We start from the raw sequence: 23,154 nt of genomic DNA, 5'->3' as shown, positions 1-23,154 counted from the left end.
GCCAAAACTTATAAAACCTCTATATGTTCATGGACCACCTGTTGAGAAAATACAAGAAGCAACAGAGAAGATATGAAAAGGAAAGGAACACACTGAACATCTTCAAACTGCAAAGTACGGCAATTTAAAGGGGAACACAAAGCAGCATACAAATTAATGATCCATTGCCCTTATTTCTTATTCAAGCAAAGTTTACTTAATATCTACCAATGAAGAATAAAACTATCTATGGAAAAAGAAATGCCAAATCAGCAGGCCTGTTTTAGAAAAAGCAAAGGGGCACAGAACAGGAGTAAATATAGGGTGAATAGGGACAGCAAATAAAAGCAAGTTCATCGCCCCTTCATTGGTTGTACCAACTCTTTATGAAGATATTGCCAGGGTGGGGTATGTATTAAGTCTCGTTTGGTATACCAGAAGATTTGATTATTTTTTAAATGGATGTTAATAAACAGGAATCTGCCATAAAAATTGAATTTGGATAAACAGAGATGTAGAGAATGAATTGAGACAAAGATGTACATGGACCTCAAATCTATTTAACTTAAATGGTGGCAGCACTGGAAAAGGTCACAATGGCAGTCAACATCAGAGGCTGAAACATGAACAATTTGAGACAACCTGGCTACACTACTATGTAGCAATGAAGATTTAAAGTAAGAATATGACAAGTTTAAAAACTGTATTAATGTATATTTTGAAATTAAGGAGAAACTTCCTAACAGTGAGGACAATTAGCCAGTGGAACAGCTTGCCTCCAGTAGTTTTTAGGTGCTTCATCACTGGAGGTTTTTAAGAAGAAACTAGACAGCCACCTGTTTGAAATGTCTTTAGCAGGATCTCCTGCTCAAGCAGGACATTGGACTACTAGAAGACCTCCAAGGTCCCTTCTAACTCTATTCTGATTGACAAGGCAACATCAATCTGCATTCTTCATTGATGGCCAAAAGCGAAGATTATATATAACCATGCTTTAATGCTGTCCTAGATAAAGAGAGTCATTGACATTCTACAGAGGACAGCAGTAGTATATTTTGGCAAGACCGTGAAGGATAACAATATATAAAAATAGGGCTCTTTCTAGTGGTCCTAGTAGGTCATGAAAGTTGGATTCTGAGAAAGAGGAAGAGAAAGAAGATAGATCTGATAGATTTGGAGCCAATTATCAAGAGTACCATGGACTCTAAAAGGATAAAATCAGTCCTGGATGAAATAAAGATTATTTCCTTGATGGGATCATCAGCGAGGAGTAACTCACATACTTGGGGAATGTGTGATGAGCAGGTAATGGACTAAAAATGTTATGCTTAATGAAATTGTAGGAAGTAGAAGTGAAAAGCAAATGGATAAACTGGGTCAGTGTTTCCCAACCTGAGTAACTTTAAGATGGGTGGACTTCAACTCCCAGAATTCCCTATCCAGCAAGCTGGCTGGGGAATTCTGGAAGTTGAAATTCACATAACTTAAAGTTGCCTAGATTACAAAACGCTGAACTAGATAGAACGAGCTAAAAGATTTCTGGAAATGTTGATGCTGCAGACTGTTCAGAATGGCCAGCATTTTTTCATTTACTGTTATTATCAGTCATCGGGCTCAGGTTAAAGGCCTTTAACGGTGATTTCAGCTGGAGGAGGAGATTTCCACTTAATGATGACCATTTTGTATTACCTATAAGACAACTGGGAGGGAAAACCAGTCCAACATTAGTATAACCAATGTGTATAGCACAAAAAGTTGAAGGCATTAAAGACAACATTTCTAGGACAAACTTGATTTGGAGCAGTCTTTTTAAAAAGTTCACTGTAGAAAATTCTGATGCCAATCCAACTTAATATCTGTTTCCATACAATAGTTTGGATCTCCGAAAATCCGTGGGGAAAATGATATGTTCAGCCAGATTTGTTTTATTTTTAATTTCAATGTAGAATTTGTTTCTTTTTTGCACATGGGAATTGTTTCTTTGCATTACCATTTATTGTTGCTCTTTCCCTCCCATGTGCCATTTCAGGAAAAATGCAGAATTTATAATGTCTCTCCAGTGTCAGTTACTAATTTTTTTTAACATAGGAACAGAAAAACTGATGCAATTGAAGAAAAGACACCAAGCTTGCAAAGTGGTGACTACTTTGGAATAATTATAAAGCACATAAACACAGATTAATAATTTGGTATATAATTCTGTCTAGACTGGCTTTCAGAATGAAGTTGAAACTATTTTCTTAATGCCATAGTATGACAGATAATATATAAATACAGCAAGATAGATAGGAGTTTCGCTTCTCTTAAACTGGGCAGATGGTACTTAAATTATTTTGTTTCATATAAGAGACGGATGATATGTGAATATTTTTTTACTGTCTTTGCTGGAATATGTCTGCTAAAACCAGCTGTCCTCAGTGAGCACTGTTTATGTCTTCAAATGTTTGTTTCCTGTTAGCACAGTAACAATGCTCAAAGAATGTATTTCTAGATATCAATACCACGTGAAAATTTCATTTTACTAGGTTATTGTTTTGTGGCTATGTCTGTGGCATCTTTTGAAGTAGTGAGACTAGTCTATCATGTGTAGGTTAATTGTAATTTAATTTCACCTTTATTAAATCACAATATGTTCAAAGGGAAAAAATCAATCAAATCTTATGCAGAAAAATAAGGACTGCATCAGTTCAAACTAAAGATGAGCATTCACATATATTTGCAATTTTCTATAGGAATAGGCAATCCTTTTCTCCTTGAGGGGGAAAATCCTTTGGTAAAATTTGTTGGTATGGGAGAAATGTGAGACTATAATCAGAATTATCCCAGCAAAATCATTCAGCATAATAAGAATTATCCCATATATCCTCATACTTACTTTCACATTCATACAATTTCTTCTATTTTTATTCCTTTCTGTTCCTTTTTTTCTCCCTTCCTTCCTTCCTTCCTTTTCTTTCTGACTCTCTTTCTTTTTTCCCCCTCTGGTCTTCCCAACTGACTGCCATCCTTTACTCATCCACTGCAGTGCATACCATAATGGGACAAACAGAGAAAGAGAAATCCCATTTATATGTATGTATTTTCCCTCTAAGCTTAACTGCTGTTTTGGGAAAAACTAAGGAATTACAGCTTCTTTGCAAGTTGTATCCAACTTGTGAGCCTGTCTGCAAACTTACAAGTGAAGACCTGATATTCAAGACAAGCAAAGAGTTACCATAGTTCCAGAAGAGTAGAACTGAGCAGACTATTCATCCCAGCATTTAGAGTATTATGTGCAAAGATTTTCAATCTATTTTATTTTGCATAAAGGTATCTTTGGGGATGTACAGTATACTGTACACAGTGTTTGTCAGCTTCAGGATGTGTGGATTTCAACCCCCAGAATTATCCAGCCAGCTGATAGTCTGAGGAATTCTGGGAGTTTAAGTCCATGCATCTTAAATTGGTAAGCTTGAAAAGCACAGCTGTACTCTGTAAAGTCATCCTGATTGAAGTGGTATATATGTTCAATATTTGCTCATTAATCGAAGTGAGCTTCTATATGATTATTAGATGCATTCACCAAGTTTTTGCGAACAACTGCAGAGAGACAATGTTTGCATAGTCTTCTGAAGGTCAGAATAGAGCTTTGGGGGGAAGTAGAAGGAAATAAATAAATATTTTCTTCTGTTGGTATCAGGACTCGTTGCACAGACCCTAGATTTTGTGGAAATGTCAATTTCATGCTATTTTGCTATACATTTGAAAATAAGTTAAATGTTTTGTACATTTATTTATGAACAGTAGATACTCCTTTGATCTGAATAAACACATATCATATTCTCTGTGCAGCTATTTTTCTTTCAACTTACTTGAACATAAATGTGATGTAGCTCAAAGCAAAATACTTCTGAGTCAATATGCACAAGATTAGGCTGCATGCTTCCATCTGCAAATTATGGAAGCTCATCAAATTCCTCACATTCTTCATCCAACTTGGATTTTGAAGCTGCAATTCTGTTATAAATGTTAACACCCACCTCTAGGTTCTTAAAATTGTACAATTTCTCCAATGCAGTATATTTACCACTCAGGAAGCTTCTGTGCAGTACTACATGATGAGGCCCATAATATCTAGAAAGGTTTGATTTAGGTATGTGCCAGCAAGTCATTCTTGATTCCAGGTCCATAGTTGCTCATGTGGGTAAGAACAATTTTGCCCTTCCACTGCCTTTAGCAGATGCCTATAGCATTGCCAATAATTTATTCAAAACAGTTGTATAGGGAGGCCCAAGATCACTGTAGATGTGCATTCTCTGTTTGTTTGAATGGAAAAGAGAACCATTGACTGAAAAACAGGGAATCCCATTTTTCACTGGGAAGACCTTCCCCGCATGGATATGGGATATGTTATGGACATGCCCTTATCCCATATGTTGCCATTCAAAGGGACTATTATTTTTTGTTTTATTAAATAAATTTTATATGGCCATCCACCTCACATGGATGCCATATACAATTCATGGTAAATGCGTCAAGTTGGGAATAAAATGGCTACATAGAGAAAAATCCTGGCCATATAATCAATTACTAAACCTCTTTTATAGCAAACACAGACACACAAATCTACAAAATAGTCCTATTAGACTTTTTTTTTGTTTTTTTAGGATAGCTGTGCCATTTTGTCCTTCAAGTCTACATGCCAATCATTAAAATCATTTGAGTGTGTCCCTCATCTTTTACCCACGACCTAGTTAAAGTCTACAGTTTTTAAAATGTGGTAGCCGTAAGTTCCGTCCTTCTGTATCGATGTTTTAAGTTGCTCTTTTATAAATGTTCCTTGTTTTGTTTTTGTCCTTGCTCTCTCTCTCTCTCTCTCTCTTTTTGTTTTAGCAACTTGTGATCGCAGAGTGCTGAAATAACGCCAAGGCCTCAATCCCACACTTAAAACCTTTCCATACTCATGCTTTTCTCTCTGAAATGTTTTTGGTTTGGGTTTTTTGATTGTTGTCTTGCTGTGAACTTTGCAGATTTCTTTCTGCCACTGTGCTTCTGCTGCATCAGCATTGTCACCGTGATGGTATTTTTTTTCTTTCTGTCTGTTTCTTCCACAGGAGCTTAACAAGTAATCTGCCCAATGTGAATCTACCAAATGTGAATCTCCCTAAAGTTCCAAACCTACCAGTTAACATCCCACTAGGCATTCCTCAAATGCCTGCCTTTTCTGCACCGTCATGGATGGCTGCTATCTATGATGCTGAGTGTGTATTCAGTTCAATAGATCTCATTTCAAGCAAAAAAAAAAAAAAAAAAATCTTGGCATGAATATGAATTGTTCATTTCGAGTCAACAGATCTGAAAAGAGAACCATTGCAGAAGAGCAACGCCAATTGACATGGATCTACCCCAAACCTCCCAAAAGGAGGGTGACAGGCATTGAAATTGGGCAGATGGCCATTTTCATATTATTTGACATAATTGAACACATTAAAGATATTTTTTTTAAAAAAAAAAGTCTGTTTCATTCTGGAATCGATAGTCTTCTGGTTAAAATTGGGCTTTCCAGGATCCCATGGTTGCATATACTTCTAAATGTGAGCCAAGAGATATGTATTAGTTTTTTTTAAAAGTATGCATTGAAACAGAGAGAGATTATTCTCCGGAACTACTTTTGATCTAAAATCTAATCTGTTTTATTTGTTTAGTTCCTAATTTTCTGAATGATTGTCTAGAATAATAAAAATAATCCTCTCATTTTTGCATGGGAGGCATCTAGAATATATATATTACCCCAATTATTCTTGTTTAGTTAATTTTCCCAAGTAACCTTGGATAATACTCAGTCACATCAGTCCTGTAGCTACATGGGAAACAAAATGATCACAGCCTTCCCTGTGTTGAACTTCAACTGCCAAAGTTCACTATGGCTTGGAATTGTGGGAGTTGAAGTCCTTATACACCTGGAGAGCAACCTGATGGCCTATGTTGAATTTCCATGGGATTGCTAATGATTCCAGCAATACACCTAACTAGCCTAGATTATCTCAATGTGGAGAACATTTTTTATATTTTAAATAGCCTGAGATTAAAACCACCCCTTCCCGGTCCTGCTGCCTCTTATTATTGCTAAAATCCTGTTTTTCCATACAAGGTTTTTTTTAAAAAAAAATGGAATAAAAAAAATATGCATTCAAAGCCACAACTGTTTACATGCCCATGGACCCTGCAGATTATAACATATTCTATCTACATAGTCTACTCTAGACATTTCCCAGGAGATCTCTGCATCTGCTACTAAAAAGAGTTCTGAATTTCTGTGATTACAAACATCAATTTTGTTTAAGAACAGAGCCAATTATTTCTGAACAAATATTTGATACCATACTTTTGGGGTTTTTTAAAAAAAAATGTTGCCACAATGTTGTCATATTTCCTCATTTGTAGGAAATCTTTGTTCTTCCAAGTAGAAAGATGCTTGATTGCTTTGCAACTTTAGGAAATGCTAAGATTTTTTGTCTTGTCTTTCTTTCTTTTCTTTCTTTCTTTCCTTCCTTCCTTCCTTTCCTTCCTTCCTTCTTACTTTTCTTCTTCTTTTCTTTTCTTTTCTTTTCTCTCTCTCTCTCATCAGACAAATGTACACAACAGTAAATAAGGATACAGGAGGACACTTTTGTAAACAATTTATTTTATGTTTACATGCATGGTAATGAAATGTCATCTTCTGAATCTCTTCTTTCATGCATCATTTCATGACAGAGGTATCTGACACATTTTAAAGTTGCTTTCAGTGGCATGCCCGTGTCAGTGCATTTGTTCATTTGTAAGGACCAGCAGAAATATAATGCTGGAAATATAAGAATCCCCCACTACAGAAACAAAGTTAATAACAGCTGTATTATTACTATTTTCAGCCACAATGCACCCATCATGCATATGCATTCCCTTGCAGACAAATAATGTCTGGACTAACAAATCATGGTTTATTCAGTGTTTAATTTAAGATGATGTGAAAGTGCACCCTCAAACCATGCTTATGCCTTTGTATTGTGTACAACAACACTAAGCTATGGTTCAAAGAAATCACAAGTGATTGTGATGTCCTGACTGCTCAGAGGAAATGTATTTTTTCAACTGACATTATTCAGACTCACTCTAGTCAATCACCATCGTTCAATCTTTTGTAAACTTTTTTCTAAACGTACATGTTCTGATCATAATCAAATTTCCCCATGTGGCAACAAAGGATAATAATAAAATCAAATTATAATAAGAATGTTAGTTTGAACAAGTTCTTCATTTTTCTGAACAATCATTCAGGAAGAGGAATCCATTTTTAAATTTCCATCTTGAGATATATATTTTTCCCCCAAACCACAATGATTTTAAATTGCAAATGAAATGAATAGCTGTTCAAAAAAAAATGTCTGCAATTCATATTCATGTTAAGCTGATTTTTAAAAGGTTAGATTAGATTAGGCAGTCTATGTAAAGTGGGGGGGAAAAACCTACTTTACTCTGTGCATGCTGTGTGATATTGTTCCATTTTATTTTATTTTTGAAAAGATAAGAATCAAGGCCTTAAATCTTATACATGGTTCCTCAGAGGAAGTCTCTCTGAAAAATGACACATAACTCAAGAGTATAGATATTTAAGATCACAGCCCCCCAGCAGTCATGAGAAGCTGAATACGGCTGAATATGCCACTAAACTTCCCAGTTTGAAATCTTTAAAGAAAAATCCAAGGAACTCTGGAAAAGGAAAAGCCAAAAACAACCTAGCGTTCTTTTTTCATTATTTGAAATTTCTAGAAGCAGATGGGTGTCATCATGTTGTAATAATAAGTAACAGTTATTGCATTCCTGGCTACCTAATTGCTTAAAACAAAAGCATTCTGTTCCAAACACTCTTCTTTTTCCCAAAAGCAGGATTGGACTGGGTTTTAAAAAGAAAAAGGTAAACATTTTCAAATGTAGATCTGAACCAGAAGAAACCAAAACTAGACTGAACCAATCATGTTTCTAAAACCATGTACAGGTAGTCCATGACTAAAAAGAGTTTGTTTAGTGACCGTTCAAAGTTACCACGGCACTGAACAAAAGCGACTTGGGACCATTTTCCACACTCATGACGGTTGCAACATCCCCTTGGTCACATGATTTACATTTGAATGCTTGACCGCCGGCTCACATTGATGACGGTTGCAGTCAGTGGTGGGATTCAATTTTTTTTACTACCGGTTCTGTGGGCGTGGCTTGGTGGGCGTGGCAGGGGAAGGATACTGTAAAATCTCCAGTCAGAGGTGGTATTTGCTGGTTCTCCGAACTACTCAAAATTTCCGCTACCGGTTCTCCAGAACCGGTCAGAATCTGCTGAATACCACCTCTGGTTGCAGGGGTCAATTCGATCCCCTTCTGACAAGCAAAGTCAATGGGGAAACCAGATACACTTAACCCCCGTGTCACTAATTTAAGAACTGCAGTAATTCACTTCACAAATGTGACAAAAAAATGTGTCAAAACTGACTTAACAAATTTCTCACTTACCAATGTAAATTTTGGGCTTGGTTGCGGTCGTAAGTCGAGGACTACCTGTAGGCTATAGTATTTCTTTGATGGCCTGTTCATCAAGAAAATGCCTGATTCTCTATCTTTTCATTGATTCCAGTTCCCTGCTCCTTCTACCCATTTAGGAACATGCTTCACAGTGTTTTCACCCCCTTATATGGATATGTCTGTTTTCTATAACTAAGTCAGTGCATTGTTTGACTAAATTACCTTTGTTGGCCTAGGATTCAAAGAGCCCCTTGGAATGTTGGGAATATGGTTTCCACGTGTGCGTTTAGCTTTATCTTCCCTTCTGTATCATTAATTCAATGCAGCTGGCATCGGTTACAATAGAAACAGTCTTCCTCGTTTGTTTCTATAGACGATATCAGCGTGACATGACAATGCATGGTGTGTCAAATATCAATCACTGTGTTAGCATTAGTGGTATGCGAGGAGTGGGAATAATATCTCGAAGCTTCCTTGGTCATAATCATTATGGGGGTGGGGAATAAGAAAAGGAAGGAAGAAGGATAGTAAATAGATGTATAAATTTCTTAGCATAAAATATAATGTAAAAATTACCTTGTGAGTGGAGGCCTTAGGCATAATTTCAGCTGAACAGAAGTCTAATCGGCAGCGAGACAGGATACCTCCAAATATGTGTGGAAAATCTGAATAAGAAAACAAAACAAAACAGAGCAAAACAAAAACCTTACAGAAACCTGGTTAAATATATTGGTCCCTCCTTCTCCAAAATAATTTTGTTTCAAAAACAAAAATAGGTCAGATGGTTAGTAAACTCCACCCTTTCTGAGCTAAGTTTTTTAAAATGTCTCGTTGTGAATAATTTAATTGCCTGACCCTGATTTATTTCCAGCTGTTCAAAAATCAGGTCCTCGCTCACCACTTGTTAGCACGATATTTTCCCTCCTCGAAACCCTTGCGATAAAGGAAGTGGGGGAGAAAAGGAAAGAGAACAAATCTGGTGATCTGTGAAAATAAAATGCATGAAACCTAAAAAAATAACCACATGCAATTGTGTAGTGTGGTTATTATCAAGTAGAGATGTCCATTCTTTACTTTGTAGAGCCTTCAATTCAACAACTACAGAAGGAAATGTGGTTATTGAAAAGGGCTGAGTGTTTTTACCCGTATGCAGTGTTTCCAGATTGAATGTCCATTTCTTACATGACTTGTCTTCTCCGTCTGATCTGGAAAGACTTGTAAGAGATAGGTAGACTAGAAAACCCCAAAAGCCTGATGATGGAGATTCCCCATGGCATTGTTCTGTGTCTTCGGTCACTGTTACACCCCCATTTCGTGTGTAAGAACGATCTCCACATCAGGATTCCAAAAACAGTGAGCTGGCTGTAACCTGGTTGTTTCTTATTTTTCATTTTATCCTGGCAGCAATGGATCAGGAACATCAGAAGATCTGTTTTGGAAACTAGATGCCTTACAGACCTTCATCAGGGATCTACACTGGCCTGAGGAAGAATTTGGGAAACACTTAGAACAACGACTAAAACTTATGGCTAGTGATATGATTGAATCCTGTGTAAAGAGGTGGGTTGAAATATGAACATCGCTAAATAGAAATGATTCTAGTTGGTAGCACTTACACATAGTTCTATGGCCACTTTTTAAAGACTTGAACAAGCCTGACCCTGAATTAAATATCTGTTCTTACTACATTTTGGATTAGGGAGACACAGAGTTTTTGGGAATCCCAATTCCCTTGTTTCCGTTGTGGCAAAATAGTAGGAGAAAGGAGTATTATGTTCACCCCCTTGACTTATTTATAAATATAATAAAGGTGAGATTAAAAAAAAACTTTTATTGTGAAAAGATCAGTAATTGTGGCTACCTTTTCTATCAGACAGCCTTTTCCAAATCATAACTCTACTTCCAAGCAGAACTATAGGAAATGAAAAATATGAGTTTACTGCCCCAAAAAGAGCACTTTTTCTCATTTTCACCTTTCATCACATGTTATCTGATGCACTTAATCAACTTGCAAGACATTCACTTGTCTCTTGGGTTACTGCTAGAGAAGATGGGCACAGAAGGAAGAGCCAATGTATAAACAGCTCCTAATTATACAAGCTCTGTCTTCCCTGTATGGTTTTGTCATGACTGAAAATGAAATTTAAACTGAGCAACTTTATTATAGGGTTGCTGGAGCTCTGTATCATTTGTATATGTTTTGCCATGGAGCTGGTGTGTAGGTGTATGCAAAAATCTAACTTACAGTTGCTTATGTGACAATTATGAAGAGAACAGGCAAGCAGGAAACATTGTGAAAAAATATTAAATATAAAGTCACTGTGCAGCCAACCAATTAACAGGTTTGTTTAAGTTGTGCTTAAAACAGAGCATTCCTCAGCTTCCTTTCATTCTGTGAGTCTTCTTTTTTGGTCTCTGCTAGATTACTTCAGCTACAAATTAGGTAATACCAGCCATATTATAGGAATGCATTTTTATCACTTGCCGTGATAACGTCTTCACACTGTTTAATTAATATGGGAAGGTACTTACTAATTTTCCTGTCTCTCAATATAGAAATAGAAACAGTCTGAAGTGTATGACTAAAAATGTGACAAAAATTATTTGCCAAATTTATTTCAAACCAGATAGAAACCAAGTAAAATGTCCCTCATACCAATTTCCTTGATACCACCACACACAAAGTGTTGGCTATTATCTGAGGAGCCATCTTGCTCCAGTGGGATTGGCCTGCCCTAGTGGGATTGGCCTGCCCCACTCACTCCAGTGGAAGGGACTTGCTACAAACTCCCTCTGTCGATGGATTTCGGCTGATGGAGCCTTTTCCATGGTGGCCCCCACCCATTGGAACATTCTGCCACAGGAGGTGAGATCTGCCCCCACCTTCCTGGTGCTCGAGAAAAGCCTTAAAAATCTATTTTTGCTGGCTGGCTTGGGACACTCTTCGCTTTGAGGTGGTTCACAGGATAGGAGAAAAGACCTCACCCCCGTGCTATCCATCTCCTTGTTTTTGGTTCTTATTTAAATCTTATTAATGTTAACTGGTTTTATATTTACCTTTTTTGCTATTTTGCAAGCTGCCCAGAGTCACTTTATCAGTGAGATTGGTAGCATATAAATTTAATCAATCAATAAATAAACTTCTGTTTAAGAAATATTATGGAGGATACTCAGGACACTTATAATTCCGCCATACTCATGGATGCCCCCAATTGTGGTCCAAAAAGTCAAGATAACAGCCACTATGATTCAATTGAAGCTCCACCTTTTTAATGTGTGAAAATAGGTGAAGAATTTGGTCACACCACCATGGCTGCCATCTTAACTTTTTTTTAATCACATCGTAGCCCTGGCCATACAACATAGTTGGCTTGATCTCTTTTTTCTTCTGATCCTCACTGAACTGCAGTGTCATTTTCTCTGAAGCCTTCAGGGTTGTGTTGCTTGATCACAAGAATTATTTAATGCAGTATATTTATACCTCAGCCAAACATCTTCCTTTTTTTTTAAAATCACGCTTCATAGAACCCGGATTGCATTTGAAGTAAAGCTACAGAAAACAAGCCGATCAACAGATTTCCGAGTCCCTCAATCAATATGCACCATGTTTAATGTTATGGTTGACGCCAAAGCTCAATCAACAAAACTTTGCAGTATGGAAATGGGCCAAGAGGTAAAATGCATTATGAAAAAAAAATGTAATTTTTGAGAGAGGAAAGTTTTGCAAAATTTTCTAGATTCAGAAATGTTCTAACAGTTGTAGATTTAGTCTTATAGAGACTATGCAGATAAAAATCCTGGATCACTCCATCCAATCAGTGTACATCAGAGGTGTCAAACTCAAAGTTCAGAGAGGCCGGATTCAGCTCACAGGCTGCTTGAATCTGGCCCGCAAAGCCGCCCTGGAAAGAGTAAAGGACTGGCTCGTGGTGCCTCTGCCAGCAAAAATGGAGCTCGGGAACCTGTATTCACTGGCACAACTCTCGGGCCACCACAGGTGCCCCAACACGAGTGACGTTCAGCTGGCCACGTCCACCCTGGCCACACCCATCCCAACCCTCCGAGGTCAAATACAACCCTGAGGCGGCCCTCAATGAAATTGAGCTTGACACCCCGGACTACATAATGCAGATAATCAGATCCATGGTCACTTAGTGGTGACTTTTGGCAAAGACTGATGTGCACAACATACTTACAACATAGCCTATTTATGCTTGACAGTGTCAATATTGAGTCATTAACTCAACCTTGGAATCTCTTTCCTTCAAAATGTTGATCTGTCCAAGTTGAAAAGACTTGGACTACCATAAAAAACATAAATATTTAAACTAAAATCTTTTTAGCAAAATAAATTATTCACCTAATCTGTTGCTTTAAAAAAGGCAGTCTCCGGATGTTATGTTTTTACATACTTCAAGGTCCTTAATGACTCAACTGCTTCAAACTGGTCCAGTTTTATCATCTGCTGGTCTAATTTGTTTTCCTTCTCAAGATTATAACCTAATGATTATAACCATTATAACCTGAGGTTTTCTCATTCTAATGTAATATGGTGAAGTAGAAAGACATGCTGAATTGAGCTTGATGAAATATGTCATCTGAATCAGTTTTGCTCAGAAGATTTCAACATTTTTCATCTCCATTTAAGACCAATCCAGGGCTTGGATTTTTCTATCACATTTTCAGTAATGCAAGCTATTCAATGTTTCATGTGCAGAATCTATTTCCTATGTGTTCCAGTTCAATTTTTTTTGTTTTGTTGATGGATACCTAATCTGGATACTTTAAAAATCCAGAAAGAGGGACTGGATTCAGAGTGAGATTGGACTCACTGTATAACCGGTCAGTTCCTTTTGTTTGCATTTCTTTTTCTTGCTTTAATCTATCATTTCTTTATGTTTGTTTTGTGTTAGCTATCTTTTGTGATTTATTCCCAGATGCAAATTTACTGTTATGGGTGCTAAAACATTTCCCTCACCAAAATCCCAATTTAATTTGTAACCAACCAAACCCCTAAGTCCACGCATACTTTCAATACCAAGAATCTCAAGCTTTCTCTCACATCATCTCAATTTGTGCAGCTTTTCATTCTGCTTTTGCAGATAATACCCCATGAAAAAATATCAGAATCCCATTCCGATCCATTGCAGCTCTGCCTTTATATTCATATGTATGAAAGGAAGAGAGAAGGATAAGTACTAATCACAAACTTTCAGTGATTTTCCTTAATCTGAGAAGAGGGCAGAGTTAAAGATGTGAGCCCTACAGAAACTCTTTTAAACATTTGGCATGATAAGGTTCCAATCACTATAGTTTTAAAAAAATCTTTTTTTGTGAAATCTTTCACCAAACATATGCTAGACTTTTGTATAATTTACTGCAAGCTAAGGAGGAAAGTGGGCAACACAGAGAATATTCTGAGCTGAAAAGCTCAGAGAATAGGAAGCCTACATATACACACATTTTACACACACCCATACACATCTATGTTGATAGTCCATGAGGACTATTCAATTATGGCAGGTAATAAATAAATAAATAAATACACCATTCACATCACACATGGACTACATTCTCATAGTTGTTCATATACACCATTCACACAACTCACACCAACCCCTCATGCTAAAAACCACTATCACAAATTGTCATCCAACATGCACATGTCATCTTCACTCCATTCCCTGTAAGTTGGGAGGAACATGAAAAATGCTTCAGTAATATTTGTTTCTTTGATTATTTAGAGCCATAAAGAACCACCACTTTCCTTCCATCTCCCTCTCAATGTTGCGTCTCTTCACCCAGTGCCTGTTATTACTGCAGTATTTATACTATAGCTTCAGAAAGTAGTAAAGCAGGTTTTAAAAGTTTAGCAAAATAGCCTGTAGAGATTCTCAATCATCCAGTTCATCCTTTGGTTGAACCATCCTTTGGTTGTCCCCAAAGTGCTTTTTCAAAAGGTAACCGGACTTTGTTTTTTCTTGAAGATGTTTCACTTCTCATCCAAGAAGCTTTTTCAGCTTGGATGAGAAGTGAAACATCTTCAAGAAAAAATGAACTCCAGTTGCCTTTTCGGATTAGCAAAAACACATGTGTGGAAAGCTACAAAACAAGCCTTGGAGAATATGATCCCCTAGGGAGAAAAAAAGAGTTTTGGTTGTCCATAACCATTTGATTTTCTGTTAACAAAGTTTCTTTTTAAAGTGTTTTCTCTTTGAACATTTGGTATCTGTTTTTCAGTACACCTGGTTTGTATCTCATAATTCCCATCAGTGAGAAAACCTATTAACTAAAGCTCAGCACTATCCATATAGCATCATCCTTATTCCAGGACTAAAAGTAGGCTTGACTCATAGGAATTTTATATGGTAGCCTTTAATTTTAACTAGCTGTCAGATTTATTTCTCACCAGGTACAACATAGGCAAAAGCCACATCAGCTTACTTTGCCCTACCCAAATCTCTAATATGATTTGTTACTCATATTATATTTGCAGAGCTACAACCATTGTGGAAATAAATTGATAACAATCAATTGAATTGTGCAAAGAATCAACCTTTGTACACTTTAGTACATCCACGTCTGCTTCTCAGAGAACATATGCAAGAGATCCCACAGTGATTGTATAAAGTAGCATTTGCTGTAGTTAAATATTTTAAACAAGTGGCAAAATCTAACAGAGCCATGGATCAGACATGAATTATCAGTGCATATGTTCCTGTCTCATATATGTTTCTGTTTTTTATTCTCTCTTTTGTTTGCTCTTTTATTCATTTCAGTTACTCATGCCCCTTTTCTCTTTGGTTTCTTTCCCCCCTTGTTCCATTTAAAGATGAAAAATTCACACTTAAATGAACAGTTGTGTGTAACTCCTGACAATTATACTAGATTTTCTTCCTATCTCCTTCCTCAAAAAAAATAAGAAGGGCAATAGAGGATTGTAGCTATCATACAAGGTCCATGTATGTCTTTAATTCAAGAGAAAGAAATATGCTCATTTTTACTGCATTTTAACCTCCTGCCGTCTTGCTGCCTATGTTAGGTGCAGTGGGAATGTTTTGTTCGTTCCCGATCTAAGGATTGACGCTATCACTCCCAGGATCACCTAAATACCCCAGCCCAGGAGTGTGGTTCAACTGGTATAACATCCAGTTCGGTGAGCGCACGCTTTGCATGTGCGCGCACAAAACGTGCACTTTGCACACATGCTCCACATTTAAAGAAGCTCCAATATTTACCTTCAACTTCAGCCCCTGTGAATAAAACAGCTGAGGCACGGCCAACGTCTCTGCTGCACGAATCAGCTGTGCTGTAACAAAAAAACATAAAACACAGGAAAGAGGCGGGAGGGCCCCACGTGCTCATCAAAGCAAGCTGGTTCAGAGCCAGCTGATCGGCCGGAACAAGCAGTTCGCCTGAACTAGTCTGAACCGTGAGAATCCCACCCCTGCCCCAGCCTCTTTTCAGTGGGAATCCTCAAGGGATTCTCACATTTTTCATTTCTACTTTTTAATAAATGTCTCCCCTCTTTATTCATCATACAGCTGATCCGTGGCAACAATCAATTTGCAATAGTTTCTCTTCTCAGCAGGTAATGGAATTGGCTGGTCAAACAAAGACATTTGATTAATGAGCTTAAACAAAAATTTCCCTACTTCCACACTAGTCCAGAACAATTTCAAGGCAGAAAGAGTTTCTTTTTATACGGTCGCTTCGTTTCTGAAATATTTACACTTTCTTTAAGTGGAGAAAAATACAAATACTACACCGTAAGGCTTTTCCACCATAATGATCTCATAAACTTTGTTGCAGCTTTTTTTTGTATGATCAGAAATAGAATAATTAAATATATTTTAGGGAAAATATTATGCTAAACACATATGTCCATATTCTCCTGTGTCCTTATATTTAAAGGCAGCTGTTCAGACATTTGGCAGACATAATTTACCCCTTAAATATTTTTCCTCTGAATTTTTAATGTATGGACAGGCAGAAATGTATGTATAAAACATGTTGAGTTTGATCTGGTATGTTTTGTTTCATTTCCAAGGTCAGCTCTGGTCACTGGTGAAAATGCAGCATATATACACAATCTGTTAGCAGTTCTATAGTGCCTCTCACATACAGTTACTCAAATCAGATGGAATCTGGTTAGGAAACTTCATCTATCACGAAATAAGGCTAAAGTTTCCAATAGTTTGGGATAATTTGAAATAGCAAGCCACCCTGCAAAGCATTTTAGCTTTAGCTAATGTAAGCGCCCATCATGGTACAGTGTAACCTCTGAGTCCAATTTTCCATATTTATTTATTTGTTTGGTTTTTTTTTGTACTATACCCTAAATAAAGAAAATGTCAAGATGAAAACATTACAAAAACATTAGAAGGAGTTAGTATAAAAGCAGGGGGCGGGGAACAGAATTCACAGAGAGAAATGTGAATGAATGAAGAAGCAAATCTGAAGGTTATAGTAGAAGGAATCTTTTGAACGCCAGAAAGAGAAAGTATTCCAAGAAATTAATACTATTGATGGCTTAGTATCATTAATACTTGGCTGTTTGAGATGACCTGAACAATGGGAAAATGAGCAGAAACATCAGCATATGAGGTCACTAATTCTGAAGCAGATGGTAGCATCAATAAAGGAGAATACTTGTAGCTCTGAGCTTGGTTGTTTTCTTGCAGACGTTTCATTACCCAAACTAGGTAACATCATCAGTACTACCCAATGCTAGTTGGGGTAATGAAACGTCTGCAAGAAAACAACCAACCTCAGAGAGCACCAAGCTCCCCACAGATGACAATGCAAGATGCAGCTAGCGGAAACATAATTCAGAGTGAACTCAACAATTCACTTCCAAATATCTGGAGTAAAATAGCAATGTAGGAATGGCAGGGTAATGGGCTGCCCTCTGGCTATCCTTGTTGATTTTCTCCCATCTTATGCTGCTTCTTGTGTGGGTGCTCTTAGGCTGAACACAGAAGAAGGTAGCATTAGCTTTTATCAATTCTTTGCACAAATCTTAGGCTCCCCACCCATCCTGAACTACTTGTTCCATATTTTCAACTGGAGACTTTGATTCCACAGAGACAAGCATGTTATATAACTCTCTGCTGCAGGGTTGCCATTAATGTATCTTTGAAAATCACTCATGGGAAAGGATGTTCTTATTCTAATTAAAATACTCTCATCCAGACTTAGGAAGCTTAGAGCTTATCTATAGCTTAAGGGTGGAGCAGATGCTTGCCATTCAGAGATCCCAAATTCAATCCCTGTTCCATCTAGAGACAGAGATCAGATAGCATGTGATAGAAAGATTCTGAAGGAGTTATTTTAAGGCCAGAGTAACCTTCCCTAATCCACAGTTCCTAAATGTGTTGGGACTTGCACAGTTTGGAAGTTGTCACAATACATCTGAAGGATGCCAAGTTGGGAGTGACAGATAGACCACATGGAGCTGGACAAATCATCTAAGAGTCAAAATAGATATGGCTTTAAATGGTTGTCCTTTTCATGGTGGAGTCTTCTAAAATAGCAGGCTTTCAGATTAAGACAAGAAGGAATCCAGATCATTTAACTCCTTGTCATCAGTCAAGAGGGACGTGGTGGCTCAGTGGCTAAGACGCTGAGCTTGTCGATCTGAAACGTCGGCAGTTCGGCGGTTCGAATCCCTAGCACCGCATAATGGAGTGAGCTCCCGTTACTTGTCCCAGCTTCTGCCAACCTAGCAGTTCGAAAGCATGTAAAAAATGCAAGTAGAAAAATAAGGGACCATCTTTGGTGGGAAGGTAACAGTGTTCCATGCGCCTTCGGCATTTAGTCATGCCGGCCACATGACCACGGAGGTGTCTTCAGACAGTGCTGGCTCTTCGGCTTTGTAATGGAGATGAGCACCGCCCCCTAGAGCCAGAAACGACCAGCAGGTATGTGCGAGGGGAACCTTTACTTTTACCTTCAGTCAAATGAGATAGTTTCCTTATTTCCTCCTTCGCTGTTTTCAATAAACAAACAAAAAAGTTCACAAGAGCCAGTCATGTTCTTAACGTGTCTGAGTTCCCCACTCTGAATTCCAACCAATCTATGGATTTGTTGACAACCAAGTTAGTTCAGCATATGTAAGTTAGAGTCCATCTGCCTTGCCAAAGCTTTCTCCTTTTCTTGTGACATTTCCCAGTTCCCATTAAAGCCCAGCCAGAATAGTCACAATATATAGGAATGACAATTTTGCAGACCACCCCTCCAACCCATGTGAAGAAGTTCGTTTGTTATGTGCTCAGTATGATGATAGCATCTACTTAGTTAGGTTAAGTAGGTGCTTAGTTGCAGGGACAGTTGAGGCAAATGTTTGAACAGCCATAGAACTTTTGTGCAATGGGAACCTAAAAAGATATCTGAACCCATCAGATATTCACCTTTTCAATGTCTGCCAACAGCAGAATCTTCCGTTTATAAATCCACATCCACACCATACATCAATCCCTATCATCCACATTGAACTGTGACAAAACTAGATAGGGAATAAGACGTCAAAGTTCTTTAAGATATCCTTTGCTGTCAGATTAGCCCAAATCCCAATATCTTTATGCAACAATCCCATAAACCAAAAGAGCTCAGCACTGATTCAAATGTTGATTTTGAAGTGAGTGTAAAGAAACATATGGAAGATAGTAATCTTAACTACAATACGATAGAATCTGATGAGCAAAGGTTACACCTGGAGTAAGATTGAAGTTCAATGAACATGGACTTGTTGGCCCATTTTCTCAATGAATTCAGAAGAAATATTTGGGGGAAAAGTGTAGTGCTTGCTTTGCTTCCCAAAGGTCAGAGCTATTTCTCTCTCTAAAGATTTAATCTTCCTGTTCAATCCCACCAGCATAAGTTCTGTTTGTATCAGTAGTACTTGCCATGGTGAGGAACTTTGAGGATCAAATCTTCAACTTTTCTGGCTCCATTCTAATGCTGCTGTGCCTGCTGCCATTCTTATTTGCGTTGTAAACAAGGTTTTAATTGAAAATATATTTGTCAATACATTTCACACTGTATTATTTTGCACACACCTAGCCATCGTTTTAGTTAAAAGTCATAATTTATCCAACGAAAATGAACACTAGCACGAGAGTTGTCACCCTTCCTCATCTCCAACAAACAAAAGTTCTTGATTAAAACAATATGATAATGTGGCAAATTAAGCATGTCTTTGGACTTATGTGCAAAAACCCGATGGGGAGGGGCTAGAAACCAGTTGAGAGAATATTTTCTTTTAAATTCCATGCTTTGCCACCATTTCTCATGGACTGCATTTTCAAAGGCATTGATGCATTTTTGGAAACGTCCAACTTGCACGTTCTTTGGTGTCTTTCTGCTCAGCTTACCATGCACGCAAAAGAAGCCTGTTTCCACGCATGCATTAAGGGCAGACTGTGCCAGATTTGGGTGCATACAGTATTGTACACACACACACATCCCCGCCCAAAAAAAAAGACAGTTTTGCTTTTGTGTGCTTTCTAAATGGTGACCTAACCAACTTAGATCCCCTGGTGTGCATGGTGTCCATTCTATGCTTAGTGGGCAATACATCTCGGTCTCTCAAAGGGTTCCATTCAGCAGAACGCATCGATGGCTTTGTGGGCCTCAGCAATGATTCCGTTGAGCACGTTCTTCATGATACGGCATGTGACTTCTCAGCAGCACTGCCTGCATCCCACCTTCCAGAGGAAATATCTGCAAAAAGTGGCTGTGGCTGCTGGAGAAAGGAGGGGGGGGGGGGAGTTTGCACGTGAAATAACCTGTTTAGAAGATGGGGTCCAGGGAGGATGTATATGGGTATATATATTCCGAGTACCAATTTGGAAAGGACCTTTCTGGCAGGGCTGCTTCCTGACTGTCCTCACGCTTTTGTGCCAAAGGAGATCCGTCGGTGGGTCCCAGATAATTTGGACCAACCTAGCAGCTTTCTTCAAAGAACGGATGGAGACAATCCCCAAGTCTCTGTCTTTAGGCCCTTGATATGAGGAAGGGAGGCAGAAGCAAGCACTAGATGGGATTTCAAAATGCTGCTGCTTTTCTTCGCATCTTTTGTTGATTTCCCCGAACTTGCTGTAAGTTGCAAGCACTGTGTCTTCCCTAACCTCTCCAGCACTTCTGTGCCATTATTGGTGCATGCAAGCCCATGCACACTTGTAATGATGCTGACTTGCTTCTCTCTGCTCATTTCTACACACACTTCCATACCCTTATGCCTCTAAAACACCCTTCTGTAGTTTAGTCCAAATGTACACAACCAACTGAATAGGGTGGTAGAGTCCTACAATGGTAGAATGAGCTCTACAGCTTTAACCTGTAAGTAAAAGAGATCTTTGCTTCACCCAGTTGGGAGTAAAGACAGATAGGGAAGTGCCTTTTCCCAGCCATGTTGTTTGTCATGGCATTTGCTGTTTTGTTTTGGTGGCAACTGAGAGGAATTCAGGCATGGAGCATTTCTTTCCACTCATTTCTGTCTGGCAGGGATCTTCCCAGTGTTTCTAGTTCTCCTTTAACTGGAAATTCAGAGAATAAAACCTTTGGGAGCTCTTGCATAAAATGTCTGTGCTCTGTCATTGAGCAAAGGCTCTTGATCAACTCAATTGGTCCTCTTCCTGCAGGTTTTTCTTTTATTTCATTAGGCAGACATGTAAAAAAAAACCACTTACAGAATAAGGTGGCATTGTCTGCTCTACTACTTTGGATCTCTACCATCTGATTCTGTTGAATGTGTAGATGAGGATGACCAACCTTGGCAACTTTAAGGCCTGTGGACTTCAACTCCCAGGATTCTGCAGCTAGCCAGCTCCTAGAATTCTGGGAGTTGCCATGTCCACAAGTCTTAATGTTGCCAAGGATGGACAGCCCCACTATAGATACAGCCCAAAAGGTAGCCTTGGACGTTTTACACATCTGCCCTCTTTTTCATCCCAATTGTGTGGTTCTGCAAAGCTTGAAGGGGCCATCAGTGAAAGGATGGCATTGGGTGTTCCACATCCCATTTGAACAGAAAGTTTATCTTTCCTTTAGCCATATCTCAGATCTGGAGATTATGGTTCAGATAAGCTACCAAATCCCTTAAAACAACTAAACCATTAATCTAACGATTGAGTGAATTCAATTGGTGTAAGATTACATTATGATGGTGACTTAAATGTTAATTACAGCTGGTAACTAGAACAGCCAAGAACCAATTTGATTCTGAAGTACAAAGTGAGTCAGGAAAGCTCCTTTCATTTTGGGAGCATCTCTCTTTCCAAGAGTCATTGTAAAATCCAGTGAGCGAGAAAGCTTAATAAAACTGCCCATTGAAACTCAAAAAAAAAAACCCAAACAAACAGCTGCCACACCACTGAACTGTTTTTTGTTGTTGTTTTCAATTGTAACAAAATGATATTTCTCTGTCTCACTAGGATGTTCTATGTATGTGTCCTGTTCCCTTTTCAAAACCCCTTTTTGAATTTCTGCGCGATTCTCTCCAGTAGCAATCTCTCTGGTATTTCAGGAAAAAGGGAATTTATTCATAATTTCATTTCCTGTTGCTTATTGTTTCTGTGCATGCTGCTGCATTTTCATAGCCCCTTGTTTATACGGTCCCTTTCTTTTGAAGGTTTTGTTTTTATTTATTGTTTACCTTCATATGTTCTTTTTCCTGTCTTCTGCACCTTCCTCTTTATTTCTGTCCCTAATCATCTGAAAGTTTGCTAAAGAGTGGGTAAGTGTGTCCTTACATTTTGTTTTCTTTTCTTCCAAGTTCCTGTTGTAGAATGTGATTGTTCCATTGGAAAAAAAAAAAAAGCAAACACTGAGCAGCTCAAACTAGCAAAAGAACTTTAGTCAATTCTAAGGGACCAAGGTCTGACACGTCTAATTGCCCCTCACACTCCTTTGTTCCCTAAAGCGCAATTCAGTATTTACCTCAGATCTGTCTATTCCAATGCTTTTTTTGTTTTGGTTGGATTCTTTTTTTTTTTTTTTTTTTGTATTTTAGATTTCTTTTTGCTTGTATATTAACATTTTAAAATAACATTAGCACAAACAAGTGGCAATAAATACAGTGACTAAGATCGGCACTTTCAATGTTTTATTTAATGTGGGGGAGAGGCGATGTGGAAGAAAATTGTCGTATATTAAATATTTTGTCTGTTCTTGGCAAAACAATAGTGTTTGTTTAGTCACCCAAAGACATTATTTTTTTTGAGAAAAAGGAAGTGTGTTTATTACAAATTAGCTGAAAATGTTCTTATCTTCCTTGAAAAACAACTCAGAACAAAGTAAGTTTGATCTGGTCAGTATTTGGGGGGAGGAACTGAGTGGGGGGAGGAACTCTGTGTAGAAAGTGATGTGGATGTTTTGTTGGTGTCAATCTTTTCTCTGAGTTGGCATTGACCAAAGGCCCCAGCATGATCTAACTGGAGGGGTCCCAGTGCTGCACTTGCCATCCTTTGCATGACTCAGAACACCCATGTTTCAATCATTGTTACACTTGATCATAAAGGCCCCAATTCGCACATGAATTGGAACGCTACATACCTATCTAATTCCTTTTCCAAAAGATAGATTCTAAATTTTGCTTCCAGTCATTCATACTCGATGGCTCTACATACTGAAGCTTCTCTG

The 23,154-nt window shown here is 38.1% G+C and overlaps 1 protein-coding gene across 21 annotated transcripts in view; it reads left to right on the top strand.

The window, feature by feature from the left end:
• CADPS (calcium dependent secretion activator) overlaps positions 1-23,154 on the top strand; it is a 454,502-nt gene that overhangs the window by 348,550 nt on the left and 82,798 nt on the right. For 10 of the 21 annotated variants that reach the window (XM_087954537.1, XM_087954534.1, XM_087954526.1 and 7 more), the window contains 4 exons: positions 5,073-5,219; positions 9,916-10,071; positions 12,037-12,184; positions 22,235-22,249. In XM_087954537.1, the coding sequence (XP_087810663.1) occupies positions 5,073-5,219; positions 9,916-10,071; positions 12,037-12,184; positions 22,235-22,249 (466 nt within the window). The remainder of the gene's footprint in view (positions 1-5,072; positions 5,220-9,915; positions 10,072-12,036; positions 12,185-22,234; positions 22,250-23,154) is intronic. The other 11 variants (XM_026679552.2, XM_087954541.1, XM_026679537.2 and 8 more) reach the window with 3 other exon arrangements.

The sequence above is a fragment of the Notechis scutatus genome, chromosome 2, assembly GCF_049901735.1.
Source record: "Notechis scutatus isolate UNSWTSFEM ecotype Mainland chromosome 2, rNotScu1.2, whole genome shotgun sequence".
NCBI classification, from domain to species: Eukaryota; Metazoa; Chordata; class Lepidosauria; order Squamata; family Elapidae; genus Notechis; species Notechis scutatus.
Note: the sequence above shows the minus strand (reverse complement) of the source record. Positions and strands in the feature narration are given on the sequence as shown.